The sequence below is a fragment of the Parus major genome, chromosome 27 (genome assembly GCF_001522545.3).
Source record: "Parus major isolate Abel chromosome 27, Parus_major1.1, whole genome shotgun sequence".
In the NCBI taxonomy this organism is placed as follows: domain Eukaryota; kingdom Metazoa; phylum Chordata; class Aves; order Passeriformes; family Paridae; genus Parus; species Parus major.
Genome location: NC_031796.1, coordinates 1356371 through 1376232, shown reverse-complemented (window position 1 = coordinate 1376232; position 19862 = coordinate 1356371). Strand labels below are relative to the sequence as shown.

The 19862-nt window shown below is 44.5% G+C and overlaps 2 protein-coding genes across 2 annotated transcripts in view; both read left to right on the top strand.

Annotated features, from left to right (window-relative positions):
* Positions 1 to 4750: 4750 nt before the first annotated feature.
* Positions 4751 to 9744, top strand: LOC107215133 (keratin, type I cytoskeletal 15-like). The gene is made up of 9 exons (XM_033520055.1): positions 4751 to 5347; positions 5437 to 5519; positions 6120 to 6276; positions 6511 to 6672; positions 6945 to 7070; positions 7240 to 7466; positions 7748 to 8049; positions 8503 to 8604; positions 9451 to 9744. Exons 1-9 carry the CDS (start codon positions 4751 to 4753, stop codon positions 9474 to 9476), a joined length of 1782 nt encoding a protein of 593 aa, XP_033375946.1. The 3' UTR covers positions 9477 to 9744.
* A 6013-nt stretch (positions 9745 to 15757) lies between these two features.
* Positions 15758 to 19862, top strand: part of LOC107215169 (keratin, type I cytoskeletal 14-like) — a 6263-nt gene continuing 2158 nt past the window's right edge. Inside the window, 5 exon segments of the mRNA XM_019009052.2 lie at positions 15758 to 16966; positions 17751 to 17833; positions 18275 to 18431; positions 19039 to 19200; positions 19558 to 19818. Of these exon segments, the coding sequence (XP_018864597.1) occupies positions 16286 to 16966; positions 17751 to 17833; positions 18275 to 18431; positions 19039 to 19200; positions 19558 to 19818 (1344 nt within the window). The 5' untranslated portion in view covers positions 15758 to 16285.

The following is a 19862-nucleotide window of genomic DNA, read 5'->3' as shown; positions in this document are numbered from 1 at the left end:
GAGCGGAGCCTGCGGGATGCGCTGGGACATCCCAGTGCCCCAAAACGCTACCAGCCCTGGCAGCCTGCTCCTGCTCCGCCGGTATATAGTGCTCGTAGTGAGGTTGATGTGAGGCGGTTCTGTCCATCAGGGGCGGTGCAGGTGTTCCCCCATCCCGCAGGTCCCAGATGTTCTCCCGTGTGGGGCTGCGTGGGACGGGCGCAGACTGAAACTCGCTCACCACTTTGCTAATAGGTGTTTGTTTTCCAAACGGCACTGGAGTGTTTTGATTTGTGTTGTTAGGTGGGAGCACAGTGGAACCAGGGTCTCGTCAGGGGCTGTAAATGTGCTGTAATGACTCTTTGCTAATGAGGCTCTTGCCGAGGGAGCAGCAGCTGAGACCCCAGAGAGCCAGCTGGGCCAGGGCTGTTCAGACCCACAGTAAAGCAGTTCCAAATCAAAGGGTTTGTGCTCTCAAAGTTTCTTACGGCTCTGACTCACCTAATTACTGCTCCTATCACAACCACCATCGCTCTGTTGGGTGGTGGAGCTTTTGAAGGTGCTCTTTAATGTTTCATCACTACTTGGCTCTGCAATAGCAAATGAGTAACAGATCAGTAGAATGGAGGCAGGAATTACACTTTTCCTAAAGGAGGATGTTTGCTGGACTGGACACTCCTGACTGTCCTTCCCTGGAGGGCAGCAGGTCACCTGTCCATGTCGGCTTTAACTGACCAGTGGGTGAATGTGCTGTGTTAGAACCATTGGACACAACAGGGACAGATTCCAGGGATATTCCCTTTCCCACACCTTGGGGTGTGGGTGGACGCCAGGATTACACCCTGTCTTGCAGAATTGTTCAGGACAGGTGGGGACTTTCTCACTTTGAAACAGATATTTTTAAACTCCTTCACTTAAAAAATTAGCCTAAATAGTTTTTGGCATAAGGGAATCACAGAATCATTTCGTTTGGAATATCTGTCTAAGATCCTCGAGTCCAGCCCTTCAGCCAGCACGGCCAAGGCCACCACCTGCAGATGATTTTCACAGAATATCACTGAGATCTAAAACAATCCTGTGTTCTTGTTGTGGAAATGAACCAAAGAACACTGGTGAGGAGCCCCATGCCTGGAGAAGAATGAAGCACGTTTTGGCAGAATTATTTCTAATTACAGAAATGCATTTATAGAAAATCACACCTTTCAGTGGAAATTGTTGGAACTGACAGCATTTTCAACCTCAAATATTTCTGGATGGAACTGCTGCCAGGCACCCATAGCTGTGCTAGTGAGGGGGGACAAAAGATTCCAAACACATTGCGCCCTGACTACAGAGTGAACAATTATGAATTGTTGGGTAGGAATTACTTTTTGCTTAGAACTCTCAGTTAATCCACTATTAAAACAATAAATATGATTGAGCTCTAATATGTTACAACCGATCTAAATCAGATTTTTCCATTTTCCAACATCTAGTTTTTTATTGGATAAGAAAAATATCCTCATCATTTAAATTTTAATGGGGAAGAGAAGAACTTCATGCTAAGTGTCAGGCAGCTGAAGCTCACTGGAATGAAGAGCAGAGTACAAACAAGAATGATGTTCACCCTGCATCACAGTCACACTGCACGGCCTGGCTTTCTTTTCTACTATGGAGAAATCCTATGGGATTATCTAGTGTTAATAAAACTGCCTGATGATCATATAATGAGAGTTACTTTATAACATATAATTATAAGAATGAGTCATATTCCCCAAGTAAATAATTCATAGTTTTTCTCTGTGTAGCAACATACAAAAATTGAGTTTTCTAACAAGAGCTGACCAGAAGCAGGAAGGATGGAATAGGATCCCAGTGAAACACCAAAAAAGGGGGAAAACAATCCATCTGTGACCCCATGATTGTCCTCAGCAGCCTCGGTGGTTTCTCCCAAACACAAGTGTGGGAAAGGTGGTCCTGGAGGCTGAGAGGAGCCGGTGTGTGCTCACCCACACCCCCAGCCTGAGCTCTGCCCCAGCCCCTTCCTGCTGCCACCCTCCCAAAGGAAAAGGAAAAGGGCTTCATTCTCCTGCAGCCTCTGCTGCAGCCAACGCACATCTGGGCTGGGCAGGGAACTCTGCCATTGGAATGCTGAGGGAATTCCTGCCCATCCCGGGAGAATTCCTGCCAGCACTGGGTGAGTTCAGGCTTAAATAGTCCATCCTCCTCTTTGGGCAGGAGCTCCTAACAGTTTCATCACAGGAAAAGGGAGAGGCCTCGTTGCAAACAAGCCTGCCTCCTCCTCCTCCTGCTCCTCCACACCCCCAAACCCCATCCCAGCTTGGCTCTACCCCCAAACCCCATCCCAGCTTGGCTCTACCCCCAAACCCCATCCCAGCTTGGCTCTGCCCAGTTTTTGGCTCTGCTGCAGTGAGGAGCACCAGCCCCAAATTCTGTAACATTTCACTGTCCCATTTCACAGGTACCACTGGGGATCCTTCCAGTTCCTGAAGTTTATTGCAATCACTTTTATGTGAAGGTTTCCCAGCCCTCCAGCTGCACTTCAGCAGCATCTCTGGATTTTGCTGGAAACATTATCTAAGATCAGCCAGTGCATTTCAAGGGCCTGGACAATACTATGAGACAGAACTCATAGAAAATTACCACCTTATAAACCAACTTCCACCTGACAGCAGCTCTGAAATAAAACATTCTTCTCAGGAACCATTTGTTCTGTAACTTCTATCTCTGATCCTGGCCAGGATCAGATCCCAACGTGTTGAATCTGTCAGGCTTCTTCAATTTCAAGGAGCTAAGTTTCACCCTTGAAGTACTTTGCCTGCACAAGTTCTAGGGGAAATATGGCATTAAATCTTCCTTTCATGTATTAAAAATGAAGCTATGAAATTGCACACAAGCATCCTCACTGATATTCAAACCATCCAAAAATGTTCTTTTGTTAAAGGAAGACAGGAAGGTTGGTCTTCCTAAATGGAATTACTGGTACAGAAGATGTAATAAACATCTTTCCAGGAAAAAAAAAAATCAAAACCTTTCTGCAGAATTTCACAGAACAAGATTGATTTGTTCCCATGTCTCTGTATCAGGGATGTCAGAACAACAGTTAAATGGAACATAACCCAGCTGCTGCTTGAGCCAAAGTAGCTGGAATTATAGAAGAGAATTTAATTCACTTTGGGAGAAAAGGATTTCTCCCTGGAGAAAATTATCCCCCAGACTCCACTGAGTGTTATGGTGAACCATTTAAATTCCTACAATGCAGAGGAGGCCTCACTCCCTGGGATGTTTCAGAGATGAGGTGGAGCAGCAGGTGGAACACAAGGCATGTCCTCTGCGTGGGCCAGGGTGTGCTGGGAGGGGCCTCTACCAAAAGCTGTTTCCACAAACAATTGCTGGAACAAACAAAAGTCAATTAGCAACAACCACCATCACAAAGGCTGAGTGAGAAAACAGTAATATCCCAAATCAATACAGGAAATTGGGCATCACACGAGTTCCACCTACAGGAACAGGTAACAGACTGAAATTTGCTATGGATCGTGTGCCTGGGCAGGAGGAAAGGGGTGAGAGGTACCCAGGGGAGAAATGTCTGAGGCTCAGGGTGCTGTGAGGGCTCACAGGGAAGATGTGCAGCTGAACTATCCACTGCATTGGGCAAAGATACAATCTGAAAAGAAGAAAATGGAAGATAGCAAATATTTCCTACTTTTGGTCATGCTGTGTCTGTGAATGGAAAGAAAATCTGAAGGAAAAATGCTGTTTTGATGTAGTTTATTGATCTAATCCCCAAACCAGGAACTTCACCTTTCTCCTCCAAGTGTTTTGTTTGTGCTGCATAGGGAAAACATCCTGATAAAATTCTGAATTCCCTTCAGGAACATGACCATGACTCCCAGCCATGTCAGGAGAGACCAGCCCCAAGCCTCAAAGCTTTCCCAAGTCTCTCAGCCATCCTGTACCTGAATTTGGTCCAAGCACATGAAGGGTTTTTCCCTGCAACAACCTGCCACACTTCCTTCCTTCAGCCTGACACAGAGCACTTGTTGTGATACCATTTTTTATAATTAATTTGTTATTTATAAAACACAATTATAGAGGTGTGATTGAAATAATTGCTGACACGTGGTATTTGCCATTGTTCACTGAGTTTTTATGAGATATTACAAAGGAGTCAGAGTGGTTCTCTGTACCTACAACATGCACCCTGCAGTCGGCTTTCTAAAGGCATAAAACAATAAAGGATTACAAATAAGGAGCATACAGCATAGGATAATGATAAACCTATGAAAATACCAGTTAAAGTTTGCTATAAAAAAATCAGCCAGAATTCCTTGACAAATATTTGAGCATTAGAAGAGAGCTAGGAACATCCATTGCTGCTGTGGCAGCGTGTTGTTGTGCTGAGAGGGCTGTGACCAGGACAAGGTGAGTGGGATGAATTTGTTTTGGATGACTGCAAGCCAGTGCACTAGATCTCAACAGAGATCTCCCTAATTCAGGGCCACCCAACAGAAATTACATGTTTTGTGTCAATAAACAAATGGTCACAAACACTTAGAGGAAGGGTTAAGCTTCCTGCCACTGCCAAGCATCTCCCTTTAGCAAATTAGGGCTTGCAGCCACACATGGAAAGCAGGTACTCCCTTCCACGGTGACACCCACCATCTCAGGTATAAATGGAGAGGAGGCCAGCTGGAGCTTGGAGCTATGATTCCAGAACAACTGTAAGACCAGCTTTGACGTTTCACCTGAGTTATTTGCTGCTGCCACTATGAGCTGTGGCTCCAAGCAGCCCCTGAAGAGCTGCCTGCGGGGGAGCAGCAGCGGAGGGGGTGGAGGAGGGGGTAGCTCACATTCCTCGGCCTCCTCGAGGACAGTCACTTCCAGGACAAGTGGTGGTGGCAGGTTTTCTGGCAGCAGTTGTGCTGGAGGAAGCTCCCGGAGCAGCCATGCTTATGGCAGGCGCGGTAGCTACGGAGGAGGAATGAGCAGCAGCAGCTGTGGAGGAAGGCTGGGTGGTGGATCTTATGGAGGGGGAATGGGGCACTGCAGCATGGGAACGGGCTTCAGCTCAGGTGGGAGCGCCTTTGGGGGAGGTTTTGGTGGAGGTGGTGTTGCTTTCAGTGGTGGCAGCTTTGGCAGTGGTGGCTTTCATGGAGGGAATGTGGGAATTCTCGCCAACGATGAGAAGCTGACCATGCAGAGCCTTAATGAACGCCTGGCTTCCTACATGGAGACTGTCAGGAATTTGGAAAAGGAAAATGCTCAGCTTGAACAGTTAATTAGGGAATGGTACCAGAAGCAAGGTCCTATTGGCCCAAAGGACTACAGCCACTATTATGGACAAATTGAAGAACTCCAAAACCAGGTAGGATGTTCTTTGCCAGAGAAGTTCAAGCACTGTCAGACTGAGAGATTGACAGGGAATGTTTTCCTAACATGTTGTTTCTCTTCTAGATTGTGGCTGCAGCTGTGGAAACCCACAAGGTACTTTTGGACCTGGATAACACAAAGATGACTGCAGAAGACTTTAGAATAAAGTAAATATATATTGCTCTTTTACAGGCACTGACTTCCTTCCTCCTGCTTTCCTGAACTTATAAACAAATATCAGCCCACATGGACTGGGCTTCCTCCTGCTTCCATGGCAGTGCAACTGAAATAATTTGTGAAACTTCAAAATTTTCAATGTTCCTAGGGAGATCTTTGATGGGAATACTGTCTATGGCTGCAGAGTTAGAGCTTACAAAAAGTTTTATTTTTAAGAATATAAAAATTGGGATTTTCTGTCACTCAAAGTCAGGTTAACCAGATAGATGGAACCTGTACAAAACTGCAGTGAGAAGAGACAATGAAAGAGACCACAGAACACATTTTAATATTAGAGTTTGATATTGGTATTGAACTTAACATTTATTTAGTATAAAGAATAATAACTTTATGTTATTAAGTAATATTATTAATTAAATGTTAAGTACTGGCTGATGATTTCCTAATTCTGATTCCTGAGAGGTGCTGCATGCTCCAAAGTACAGACATAAAAGCAGGAATAGGTGAATTCTCTATAACTAATGTGACTTAGGAGGAGGACTGTGGGTGCCAGGAGCAGGGCTGAGCTCTCTGCTCTGTTTTTGGCACAGGTACGAGATGGAGAGCGGGCTCCGGCAGAATGTGGAGAGCGACCTCAACAGCCTGAGGCCCTTGCTGGATAACCTGACCCTGACCAAGTCTGACCTGGAAATGCAGTTTGAGTCTCTGAAGGAGGAGATCATAGACCTCAAGAAGAACCATGAGGAGGTAAGAGCCAGCTCCTTGAAAGGCCCACTGGAGATGTGGGAAGCTGACACCCTGTGCTTGAAATGCTGACCAAGGCTGCTCCAGGGTGCCCCTGAGCTCAGCCCCCTCAACAAACAATGACTGGAAAGTCAAGGCTAGATAATTGCAACACAAACCCCCCAAATATATATATCTATATGTTGTTGGAAGGTTCCACTTGTGTTCATTGTCCTTGGGCCTGGGTTTTCTCTGCAGGAAATGAAACTGCTGCAATCCCAGTCCAATGGGGATGTGAATGTGAAGATAAACTCTGCTCCAGGAGAGGATCTGCTGAAAAAACTGAATGAGATGAGGCAAGAATACGAAGCTATTATTCAGAAAAACCGTGCAGAGGTTGAAAAGTGGTACGAAAGCAAGGTAAATGGTGACAATTCCTGTTAAGAACCTCCTGTAGAGGAATGACACAACATCAATTGCTTTTACAAAATAATAATAGAGTCCCTTTGGTCAAAATGAAGCAAATCACGAGTGGGCTTGAATTGCTCTGGCAGAGCCACACAATCAAGTTTAACAGTCCCATTCTACCAGTGAATTCTGCAAATTATGTTCCACATGGTCCCATGATAAACTGCCATGTTGGCATTGTAAGTAAAACTCAGAAACTCCAATTGCCTACATTCATTTTTCAGATGGAGGAAGTGAGTCAACAAGTCCACTCAAGTGGCCAGGAGATACAATCAAGCAACCAGCAGATCTCTGAGCTGAGGCGTGAATATCAGAGCCTGGAGATTGAGCTGCAGTCACAGATCAGTCTGGTAGGTAACAACTGCTCCTCATGCCCTGATATGCAAAGAGCTCAGGAGCTGCTGGAATGCCAGGATGTCAGCTGTAAGGATCCTTGGAGCATCCAACTCATGTTGGGCAGAAGAATGATCTAATCCTGCCACATTTCCATAAGCAGAGTGTTTTGTTTTCCCTTTGCAGATCGACTCTCTGCAGTCCAACCTGGAAGACACGGAACGTCGCTATAACATGCAGCTGCAGCAGATCCAGGGCATGATCGGGCCCTTGGAGGAGGAGCTGGCCAGCATCCGCTGTGAGATGGAGAGCCAGAACGAGGAGTACAAGATGCTGCTGGGCATCAAGACCCGCCTGGAGCAGGAGATCCAGCAGTACCGGGCACTGCTGCAGGAGGGGCAGCACGGCATTAGGTACAGACTTCAGTTAATTAACTTTCTAATGAGGCAATCAGGGAAAGAGGACAGTAGTTCCTAATATTTGTATTAGCAACTGGTGCAAGGAATTAATCACAACTACAAGCACAAGAATTCATATGGAATCTAATTTTTTGCTGGCAGCATGCAAAGCTGTACTTTTACAAAAGTGTTTACAATTGTAATTTTCATTTCTTCCCCTAAGTACCATCAGAAAGAGCCATTATTTGGGAAAATGAAAGGTAAGATAGAAATAACACACCCCTTCCTCCTTACAGCACTTCACAGGGAGGAGCTGGTGGTGGATCCTCAGGAGGAGGAGGTCATGGAGGAAGCAGTGGAGGTGGAAGCTGTTGGTCCTCAGGTGGAGGAAGCAGTGGAGGAAAAACTGGAGGATCCTATGGAAGATCTTCCTCTTCTGAAAGTGGAGGAGGAGGGAGTGGAGGAAAAACAGGAGGTGGAACCTGTGGGAAAACTTCAGGTGGAGGAGGTGGCAGTGGTGGAGGAGGAGGGGGTAAATCCTGCCTCTCCCGCTCTTCATCTTCCCAGTCCCAGCCCAGCGACTCTTGTGAAAGCCCAGGTAAATATGGAATTAAAAAATACACCCTGCAGTTCACAATTCTCTCTGAAGAGCAGGAAAGGATATAACAACTTCCTTCCTGGAAATATTTTTGCTTTTTTTTCCCAATTTTTTTTTAAAGCCACTCTGACATTTGTTCTTAGACAGTGAGAAATCAACACAAGCAGCACGAAGGATGGCATGAAGAGTAGTGTCAGATGATGGGTGAAAAAAGGAAATGAAGAGAGAAAAGGGAAAATGGTGCCAAACCCAAAGTAGCCAGGGAACTAGGAAAGTCAGAAGTTAAAAATGTGACTGGAATTAAGCAGGGGTTGGTTAAAGCAGGGTAGAATAGTTGGAACACTCGAGACATTTAAAATATAAGGGGCACTGGCTGCAAAATACTGAAGCAGCAAAAGAGGGAGAGTGACCAAAGGGTCTGATCCGTATCTGATTTCCTGGCTCTGGTTCCAGGAAGTGCTGAAAACATGAAGCTCTGTCTGGAAGGAAACAAAACATTGCAGAGAGGAGCAACCATGGAGGAAGTGTCTGAAGCCATAAAACACATGAGACTGGGTAAGGGTCCAGGTCCTGGCAGCACCTCAGACAAAAGCCTGAAAATGGTGAAAATGAGCAGGAAGATGTCATTTTAGAAAGATTCAATTCCACTTTTGATTTTTTATGAAAAGATGGAAAATGGTCCTGCTTTGAGGTTTCCATTTACTCGTTATAAGGACCAGGTTCAGCCAGGCTCTGCCCCAAACACAGTTTCCATTGCAGACTGACAGGCTGATGACATGAGAGATGTCTCTCACCCAAAGGGCCTGAAGCCATCAGTGCAAACAGCAGGAACACTGCACAGACACTCCTGATGCTGAAAACCAGGCAGTGAACTCAGGAGGATTTTGTGTCATGAGGAAGATCAGTAAAATCTGGTGTAGATGAGCTCTAGTTTTTAAAAAATTCCTACACAGGCTTTGCAAACTCCTCTGCAAAAATTTATTCCTCTGATCAAGGAACTCCTCTGTCCTGCAACACTCCAACACACATTAATACTTGGAAGCAAGATTAAAGCATATTATGTGCCATCTCTCTTTAACTTATAAAAATCTACTGTAAATATCCATACATACACAAATGCAGATTCTAAGTTCACCTGTATTTGGTTTGTACTGCAAGCCACTCTAAATTTAAAGTGATTTTTACTCCCATGGCTGAGAACAGCAGCAGATTCATGTAGTTAATTGCTAAATTTGCACATGAACTGTACAAACTCAGGTCTGACAATGTCTAAACATTTCCAGAAGGCTGGGAACAACCCTGCTGCACTGAGTACTGCAGAGGTGAAACTTAGGAAGTAACAAAAGGTTAAAAATGCTGAATACTTTGAAGAAATTCTTGCTTTTCTCCATCTCTCAACAGGGAGTTTTAGAAAGGTTGAGGAGTGATCAGCAAGACCAGCATCTCCCACTGCACAACCTCCCAGTGAGGCCTTCGGACCAAGCAAGACTCTACTGAGCATGGCTGAACATCCCCTGCCACGAGCAGGAGAGAACATTTGTCCAATTTACCCAACACTGCTCACTCCAGGGGCTCATCAGAGCTCTCTGGATGTTCTGTCTGCTTCTTCCATCTGTTTCTGTTCCAAATCACTGTTACCTGAGTTAATCTCTACCGTGATTGGTGTTCCTGTGGAATAAATGCTAATAAATCTTTGCTTCTCTCTGATGCAATCAAAGCTGGTTCAACTTCCTTTAGTGAAGATTTTTGTTTGAATCAGTTACAAATATCAAGCTCTACCTGTGGAATACACAATAATGTGTCAGATTACCCATAAGACCCAAAGTTTTCAGTGACATATTCACCATTTAAGACTCACTGGGCAAAACTTTGCAGTCTGCACTGTCAGGAACAATGCTCTGCTGGTTCCTGCAATGGCAAAACTCAGTCAAAACCCTTCTGCTATTAACTTCCATCAGGGACAAGACAATGGGCTTAAGGAACTGACTATTCCCTATGAAAACCTCTTTAAAATATGAGCTCTGTTAGGAATTTCAGTTCAAAATAACCCAGAAGGTTTCTCACACAACACCTGCTCACAGATACATCCTTTCTCCGGTGCGTTTCTCTCCTCACCTGCTTAAACCCAAATAGAAATATCACTCTATGAGTCTTTCTCTCTCAGTTTTACAACCATGAGGTTTGTTTTTTCCCTCTGAGGAAAGCATCACCCATGGGAGAATGTTGGGAAACACAGACTGAGTGGGAGACCGTGGGAACAGGAACCCTAAATGCCTGAGTTCCAGGCAGACCTGTGCCAGTGATTCACAGTGTTGCTTTATGCCGGGCTCTCAGCCATGAATTAGTACTGAAAAACAAAAAGAAATCTGATTTTTTTTCCTGACCAGTGTCTCTCTGGGGGCTGGAGGACCCAGCTCACCTGTATGAAGGACTCCTGCACACACAAGCACACTCTGATGTGCCTGGCCTGACACCACAGCAGTGGTGGGCTTTGTTTGCCAGGATACCCCTGACTCCCACCTGCTGCAAAACCACCTCTTCATTATTAACCCCTTGCAGCATCACATCACACTTGTCTCTGTTTTGCTACCTGTCCCCTGAGCCTACTTTCTTCAATTGCTCTGCTTGTTTTCCACCTCTGGCAGGTGGTGACACTCAGACCTGTCTGCTCAGGGTACTCAACTAGCAGCTCAAATTAAGGAATACTCCCAATCCAGGAGCCCTGCTTCTCATATCTCCCCTAGGCACCTGCCAAGTTAACCTCAAAAATGTTCCTGCTCAGTTCCTGCTTCCTGGCTGTCCCAGGGTGATTTACAGGCCATCATCTGGCCTCACAGCAACACCCAGGAGGCTGCTGGGATGGTTGGATATGATTTACTCAGAGGAGCAGCTTGGCCATGCTGGAGTTCACTGCTCTCTGACCACTGTGGTACCACTGACACCTCTTGCTCCTGTCTTTCTTTCCAAAAATATAACTTACTTTGAGTATTTTACTGCTGCTTATCTAATTCTCGGGCATCTCTGCATTTAACCTTGCAGAGGAAATTCTCCTGAATTGATCCATGGGGGAGCAAAGCAGAAACTGGAATTTGGAGCATGGGAAGGGCAATGAGGCTGTTCAGGGGCTGAAAACCCAGGGTGCAGCATGTTGCAATACTCAGTGCAGTTCTGCTGCTGATTTAAATGCTTATTTTGATATGTTACAATAAGTAACAATTTCTGAAGCATAAGGATAAATACTATACTACTACTACTACTTTTTCTACTCAGCATTGATTGTACTGTCTTCTCCTTATCTAAAATCTTTGGCTTTCTTAACAAGATGTTTTTATAATGTTTATACATTTAATGAGTCTGCATCTACAATGTAAATCAGCTTCATAATATGGTTTATTGCATGCTATGGTATGTGACAAAATAAAAACAAACCACCAATAAACACACAAAAGCCCCAACTTAATCATGGCATTAGCACTGACTACAGAAAAAAGCAGACTAAAATGAGATGATTTCTTACCAGACCCCAGAAGAAAAAGTCACTTTTAAGGATTCTTTCCTTTTTACAAAATCTACACCTGGGTTATCACTGGCACTTGCTAACTGAGAAAAAAGGCTTACATGGAGGAACAGAGCTGGAAACGTCACTGCAAAGCAGGAGTAAAAAATACAAACATTGTAGTGTCAGGTGTCAAAGCTCAGGGCAGGCTCAAAGTGGGGCAGCAGCAATACTGAGGAGTGAGGAGAATTCTGCACTTTTTATTTGCATGCATCTCATCAGTCATTAATCAGCATAATAAGCTTTAATTTTATGAGCACAAAGTGTTGCAATTCGGATACTTATCTGCTGTTCCTATTAGTGCTCTGAGAAGATAATTGTGGTACGTGTTGGAACAAGACCTTCAGAGCAACCTCAGGCAAAAAGCCATGTGCACACACTCCTGCGTGCTTGGCTTCAGAGCTCCCAAGCAATCCATGTGTCCAACTGAAGGCACAGATGTCATTTCCAAATTGCCTGTGTGTATATTGTGCTGATGTCTCTTTTGCTGAGCGTTCATTGTCAGCCCTGTTAATTGCCAAATGCTGTCCAGGCCATCTTTATGGGCAGCAGAATGAGGACATCAAGTACATCATGTCACCGTGCTGTGGGGGAAGGCAGAGCCCACCTGGGCTGTCCCTAAGTGTGTAACTCCCTGCAGAGCTCAGCCCAGCAGGACCCTGCTCCCTGGGCTACGCTGCAAGGAGAGCAGATGCCATGGATGTCCTTCCCCACCCCACAAGAGCTGCAGCAGCAGCAGCAGAATGTGCCACAGCAGTGCCTTTGCAGGCAGGGGGATGTGGGTGCCCACAGCTCCGAGGGGCTCTGAGGCTGCACAGACCAAATGAACTGAGGATTCTGAACCTCAGAGAGAGGCAGCAACCTTGGCAGACATTCTGACCGTGCCCTCCAGCTGCTCTGTTTTGGTACCAACAAAATGAATTATTCCAATCTAATTGCCTTCACCCTGTAGGAGGCTGGGGAAATGACAGTGGGACCACTCTGATTGTGGCTCAGAAACTGCTAGAAATGCTGACAGCTGACAGGAGGGAATTAGCAGCCTGCAAAGTGTCCCCAGCTCTGGGGCACACACACCCTGAGCCACAGCTCTCACAGCTAAGTGACAAAGCCCATGTGTGCATTTTTAGGATCTGAGGCGCAGCTGCTCTTGGATCAGCCTCCTTGCATGGAAGGTCCAGGTTATCCTGCACAAAAGGTTGTGATGGGGGTGCTGGAGGTTTTAAACTTCACAGGCAAACCCACTGCTGCCTTAAGGGAGCAGTCCTTGTTTGTTTTGCTAAATTTCTTCAGAAATGACAGTGAATTCACTAGAACATTCTGAGCTGAAGCAGGAATGAGGAGTGAGTGCCATCTCTGAGGTGAAAACAGACCCTCTCCTCTGGTGAGAGTGATAGGAGGAGGTCATCAAATGAATGAAAGAAACCCTGGTTTGCCTGTGGCAGCAGAATGACATTGAGTTAATGGGAAATGTTTCACATTTTCAGCACAGAGGCACAAGAGGGAGAGCACATTTTCTCCAGGACTGTTTGGAATGCAGCAGCTCCAGCCTGCAGGAAAAGTCTCCCAGTTCTGCAGCACAGGCTGCTCCCAGGGTTTGTGATTGGGAGTCACTTCTTTGATACTGATCACAGAGGCCTGATTAAAAGGAGAACAATAACAGAGTGAGAGTGAAGGAACTGGGCTGAACCATGGCATGTGCTGAGCCCGAGCAGAGGCAGTCGGAACATTCCGGCACTCTGCAGCCTGGGCACTGCTGTGGCTGGAGTAATAAAGGGTATAAATAATTACCCTGCTCCCACTGGGAAACAGCAATGTTATCTAAGGTATGGATGCTGCATCAACACAGAAACATTAATGATTCAACTGTGCATCACGTATGGGAAAGAGAAGGGAGATGGTCCTAAACCTGATGGCTCCTTTTTAGGTAATTCCATAAATTAACATCACCCATATAATATATTAGCAAAAAGCACCAGAGAATAAAAATCTTTTAAGGCTCTTTTAATGAGCTCAGAAATGAAAAATGAATTCTGTCCACACAACAGATCTTCCTTGGTTTACAAGTATGTGCACAGTCAAATATTTAATAATCAAAATTTTTTTAAAAATGAGCCAGGAGGGAATTCAGTGTGTGCAACTTTACAGGAAGATTAAGTATTCATAGTTCACTTGTATTTTTCAGGAACTTCAGTGTTCTGCTCCAAAGAGACACCCAGTGACTGTGACAGAAACCAAACATCCAAAGGGCAGCTCTCAGCTCCAGGAATACACAGGAATATGGCCCAGCCTCATGGCTGGCAGGGTTCCTATAAAACCAAGGTGGAACAGAAAATGAAATAGCAGCAATGCTAAAGATAAAACAGGAACATCCTACGAGCATGTGACTTAAAAGTTACCTTAGATCTAGAGGCAAAATCTGTGATTTATGATCCTCCTTGATATACAAAGAGTGGCAACAATACAGAGCTAAAATGAAATGTCAAGTTCAGTGAAAGTTCTCCACCTTTGGAGGTTTGAATCTTTCTTTCCTTTCATTGTTATTTTTAAAAGTATTTTCCAAGCCTGCAATAAGACTTATTCTTATCAGAGCTCTTCCATACAGAGAAATCCCTGCTGTGAGTAGTTACACATGGAAAAAGACACCAGTAAATAAAATAGGAAATAATGTGGGTTCTCAAAAGATAAATAAACAGATTATAATATTATTTTGGCAATTTTTTTGCTTTCTTTAATCATTCCAGGGAATTTTGCATTTACTATCACTAACAAACACAAAGATGTTCTATCTTGGCTATGAAAAGCATGTCTAAGGAATCACTGATGGCAATTTGAACACGATAATCAATTTTACTCACCACAGCAGAGTTTGTCACAAAGGGTCCCACTGACCAAGACCCAGAGGCAAAACAGCACAAAAAAAGAAAAAGCATTTTGCCTATAGCAAACTCCAACTTTCTGCACCAATAATAGACTGTGCTAAAGTCCAGAAATTGTTTATGCTGCTGAGATGTCACTACCAGCCTACAGCTGAGAATCAGGAGAAATTATTCCATCACCAAACTGCTCGGAATCTTTCATCATCTTTCAGCCATTGAGAGATCAAATAGCAAGATAAAATCTGGAGGTTTTGAAAGCAATTGCATAAGCAGTAATAGAGCAATGCTGGTGTAGACATGGCACAAAGGCCAGGACAGAGGATGAGGTTAGGAAATGTTAAATAATCCTGAATCTACAATCAGCATCCCACCAAGGTGACCTTTGGAAAGCAAGGACTGTGCTGCATTGTCATGTCCAAGAGGTCTTGGCTGGGAGAAGGACAGCAGAGCACAAATGGCAGGTCCTGGGGCGAGCCCTCTGCTCCTCCACCTGAGGTTTAGGGGAGATTGCTACATTTCATAAATACCTGCAGTCACTGAACGCTCCATCACCCCACAGAGAGGAGGACACACAATGAAGACATTTCAGACAGAGCAGAACTGTCACTGGGGAGCTGTTCACATTGTCCCAGGCAAACTGGGACAGTTTGGGTCCATCTGCAGCAGGACACAAATGCTGGTGTAGTGCTGTTATTTGCACATCTGCCTTCAGACATTTGGCTTTGGTGTCCAACCTACCCAGTAAGGATGGAAACCCTTCCATCCAGGGTCAGCTCTTGGGGATCAGGGCAACACTGAAGTGTGCTGTCATTTCTTTCGTGGTCTCAACACTCTGATTTCTCCTCATTTGAGTAAAAAGTCTTTCAGCTTTTCTCTCAGGATGTTATTTTAATCTCAAGGATCTTTGCTTTAAGAACAGTAGATATAATTACTTTATCACCTACAATATATGACATATTAATAATAGAGAGAGTGAGCTGCTTTATATTAAATGATAAAAAGTCTTCCCACACACTAGGTTTTAAATCATTGTCTGCAATAAAACAACTTCTAATTTGGATACAATTGACTTTATAATACAATTAATGCATCCTGGATCTTCTCTCTATTTTAGATCAACAGTGCTTTGGTGAAAAAAGTCCAATATTATTTTTCTTTTTAAATTCTAGGACTTGGCTGGCTGTGTGCTGCCCTAGTGCTTTCTTCACAAAAGAGGGATTTTGATTTTTAAACAAGAATCCCTCTGCATTGCTCAAAATAGCCTGCTCATATTAAATAAAGATGTTCTGTAAGTGATGGCAGGGATACATGAATTGGACAATCTTTACAGACAAGTCACACAATCCTATTAATAAAACTTGCACTAGCACATATGGTAAGAAATGGAACATAAGCTGTGTAGAAAATCTGAAATGCACAAAGTTGGAAAGAGCAAAAGAGAACAAACAACAGTCTTAAGCAATAGCAGCTACAAAACCTTTGCAAAGGAAGTACCTATTCCAGAAACTACTAAATTAAAAGAATGCTGCCCAAAAGTGAGATATTCAACCTCAGCCAAGCCTCAGAAGCCCAGCTGTGGGCTGGATTGACTGAGATAGCTGCACAAAAATACTGTTCAGCAAATTATTCTTGGCACAAACAAGAAGTTTGGTAAATGCCCTGGGAGAAGGAAACACCCTGATGGTGACACCCAGTGTCAAATGCATAAATAGAGAGAGCTGGGGATGAAAATTTGCAGTCCTGAAGCTTATCAGGCTGTGAAGGAAAATTTGGGGTTGCAGTTTGACTCTTGCCTGCTGTCACCATGAGCTGTGGCACCAAATCTTCGAGCAGCACCATTAGAATTAGCAGTGGAGGTGGAGGTGGTGGTGGTGGTGGTGGAAGATGCGGTGGTGGAGGCGGTGGAGGGGGTAGGTCTGGTGGATCCTCCTCAATGTCCTCAAGAAAATACACCTCTTCTGGAGGCGGTGGGGGCTTTTCTGGGAGAAGCTTTGGTGGAGGAGGCTCCAGGAGCAGCTATGGGGGCGGCTTTAGCAGCGGCAGCTGTGGCAGGATCAGCCGCAGTAGCTATGGAGGGAGAATGAGTGGTGGTAGTTACGGAGGAGGAATGAGCTGTGGAAGTATGGGAGGAGGATTTGGATCAGGAGGGGGTGGATTTGGAGGAATGGGAGGTGGTGGATATGGTGGAGGTGGATTTAGTGGCTTTGGGGGTAGTGGTGGCTTTGGTGGTGGCAGCAGCTATGGTGGGGGCAGCTTTGGCGGGATGGGCTTTGGGGAGGACTCTGGCTTGCTCTCCACAAACGAGAAGTTGACCATGCAGAACCTCAATGATCGCCTGGCATCGTACATGGATAAAGTACGACGCTTGGAAGAAGAAAATTCCCAACTTGAGCAGCTGATCAGGGAGTGGTACAAAAACCAAGCTCCCTCTCAGAACAAGGATTACAGCCAATATTACAGGACAATTGAAGAGCTGCAAAACCAGGTATGATTTACTCTGACCTACTTGGAGCAGGTTCTTACTGGAATGGCACTTTCCCCATGCAGCACAAGGCCCCCATTTGGGGCAATATTCCCCTTCCTGTGCTTTAGTCAGGAAGCAGAGTGGTGTGGGGACCAGTTCCTGTCCGTGTGTTCTGGCACACCTGTATTTGGTGCAGGAAACACTGCTGGGTGCAGGGGCACATCAGCACCAGTGCCCCATCACATGGTCTGTGCCGTGCTGCCTCCAATGCTGGGCTGCTGCTCACTTGTTCTTCACTCTTGAACAGCAGATTTCATCCTTGCTCATGTTGTGCTATTATTGCAATATTAATTGGATGTTTTTGTGAATATACAGGATGAGCCAGCATGTGCAGTTAGTCTCATTCCAGCCCTCAGCCATTTAACAGTCAAGTATCTCTTGTGTGAACATGGCTGTTCTCAAAAGTAATGGAAATTCTGCTTTCCCACTGTTTTTTCTTGGTTGGGTTGGGGTTTTTTGTTTGTTTGTTTTTTCTTTTTTGAATATGAGGAGCTAATTTAGTTATTCTTTCCAACAAGGTATTTTTAATGGACATTTGTAAACCAAAATTAACAGTAAAGGCACTTTGTTTTATCTGGAAGCAATAAACTCCTCTCTCTCAATAGCTCCTGCAGCTCTAGTCAGGCTTGAAATCTTGTCATTGCCATAAACCCCTTCTGCAAGGTGTTTGTACAAGGTATTTCTTTCCTCTGTCATTGTGCTGAAAAGACAACTGACTGAATAACACCTGCTCCCTCCCTTTCAGATTGTTGGTGCAAATGTGGACCTTAACAGGATGCTTCTTGACATGGACAACACTAGAATGACTGTGGATGACTTCAGGCTGAAGTGAGTCACTCCCTTACTGGCTTTTTTTCCATCCACTTTTTCTCCCTTTATTCCCCAGAGTTTTCATTGACAATAAATCTTTGTAGAAGCTGGAGACCTTTGGCTACGATCACAGAATAGAGAATTGTTGGGAAAAGTATTCTGAGAGGGATTGCTTTGGGATTTCATTGTTATTTTTCTCCAGACAAGTTCTTGAAGAGACATTTAAGGGACTCCATTCTAAGTCTCTCTATCCTTGCATGTAGATTTTTAAGCATAATCCTCATGGTATAAATCTCACTGAGAGAAACTGTACTGAAATCAAACACAGCTATTGGAGACACAAAGAGAATGGGGTCCTTTCTTCTAAGAATTGACCAGAGATGTAAGATGGGAACTGTCCATAATTGAGATACCAAAGGTCTGGCAGCACTTTTACTCTCTTTCTTGTCTGTCCTTCAGGTATGAGACTGAATATACTCTCCACCAGAGTGTGGCAAGTGATATCAATGGATTACGCCCACTTTTGGATCAACTGACTCTGTCCAGATCTGACTTGGAGACACAGTTTGAGTCCCTGAAAGAGGAACTGATCTTCCTGAAGAAGAACCATGAAGAGGTAAGTTTCTTCACACTTCAATAATTAAAGGCACACAACACACAAAGAATTTCCCCTCATTTTTTCCACCAGCAGTAACCAGGTTTTGGCCACTGGTTTTGATCATCCAACTTGGCACAAGCCAGCTTTGATGTTGAGGAGTGTGTAGAGGGCACAGCTGCCCACAGCTGGTGTCATGAGACACCAGGTCAACACATGAAACTGGGGGATGAATGGCTTTCAGTACAAACTACAGTTTTCTTGCTGAACTCATGGAGGGAAAATTGGATAGACTATATGGAGGAGTCAAAAGAAAGCATTTTTACTCTCTTCAGTGAGATTTCCCACTAAGAAGAAAAGATTCCCACAAAGAGTACACTGCACAGAATTCCTTACAACCCTGTGGAGACAGCAGCAGGGTCACCAAGCATGCAGTGCCTGGCTGTGAGCACTGCAGCCTCAGGAATGGCAGAATTGTTCCATGGCAAAGACAGGCAAGGCACTTCTGCTGGAGTCATGGGCTGTGTGAGGACCTGTGTCCTTTTCCTTCCCTTTATTTGAACTGATGCCATTCCTCCTTACCTTCATGCTTTGAGAACCTCATGGGGTTTTTGTGATTTTTTTCCAGGAAATGAGAGGACTGCAAGGCCAGTCTGGTGGTGATGTCAATGTGGAGGTCAATGCTACTCCTGGCATTAACTTAATGGAAAAACTAAATGAAATGCGCAGCGAGTACGAGAGGCTCATTGAGAACAACCGCAAGGAGGTGGAAAGCTGGTATGAAACCAAGGTAAAGCACAGGCAGGCTTTGCTAATTAAACTTTTCACAAAGTACTGGACCTATTTACAGCTGGTGAAAGGCAACTTACCATGTGTTATTTAAGGGACAATACTTTTAAATTACTTTAGGTAGTTTCCTACAACAGGTCAGTCCTGGAATATCAGTTACATGGTAAAACAGGCAGAGCCTCTGTGTTCCAGCAGCCAGTGAATTACTGGGGTGTTGGCAGAGTGGCTTGCAGGAAATAAGCAGTCTGTATGGCAGACTGTTTTTCTTATTAATTGATTTATTGATGCTTTTATGATAACCCCACAATGTTTTTTAATTATCAAAAATGCCTCAATTTTTGGATGTTAATTTTTTCAGATGGAAGAAGTTAATCAGCAAGTCCACTCAAGTGGCCAGGAGATACAATCAAGCAACCAGCAGATCTCTGAGCTGAGGCGTGAATATCAGAGTCTGGAGATTGAGCTGCAGTCACAGATCAGCATGGTAAGGAAAGGCATTTGCTTCAACCATAACATGTGTGTGAGAAGAAGAGCTACAACCAACTCTAAGTAATCCATCCAAGTAGAATGGGATACTGGATTATTTATCTTTAATGATACACTTCTTTCTGAGGATTTGTGAAGATCTGTTTTCCCACAAAAATAAGTTAAAGTCACCACATT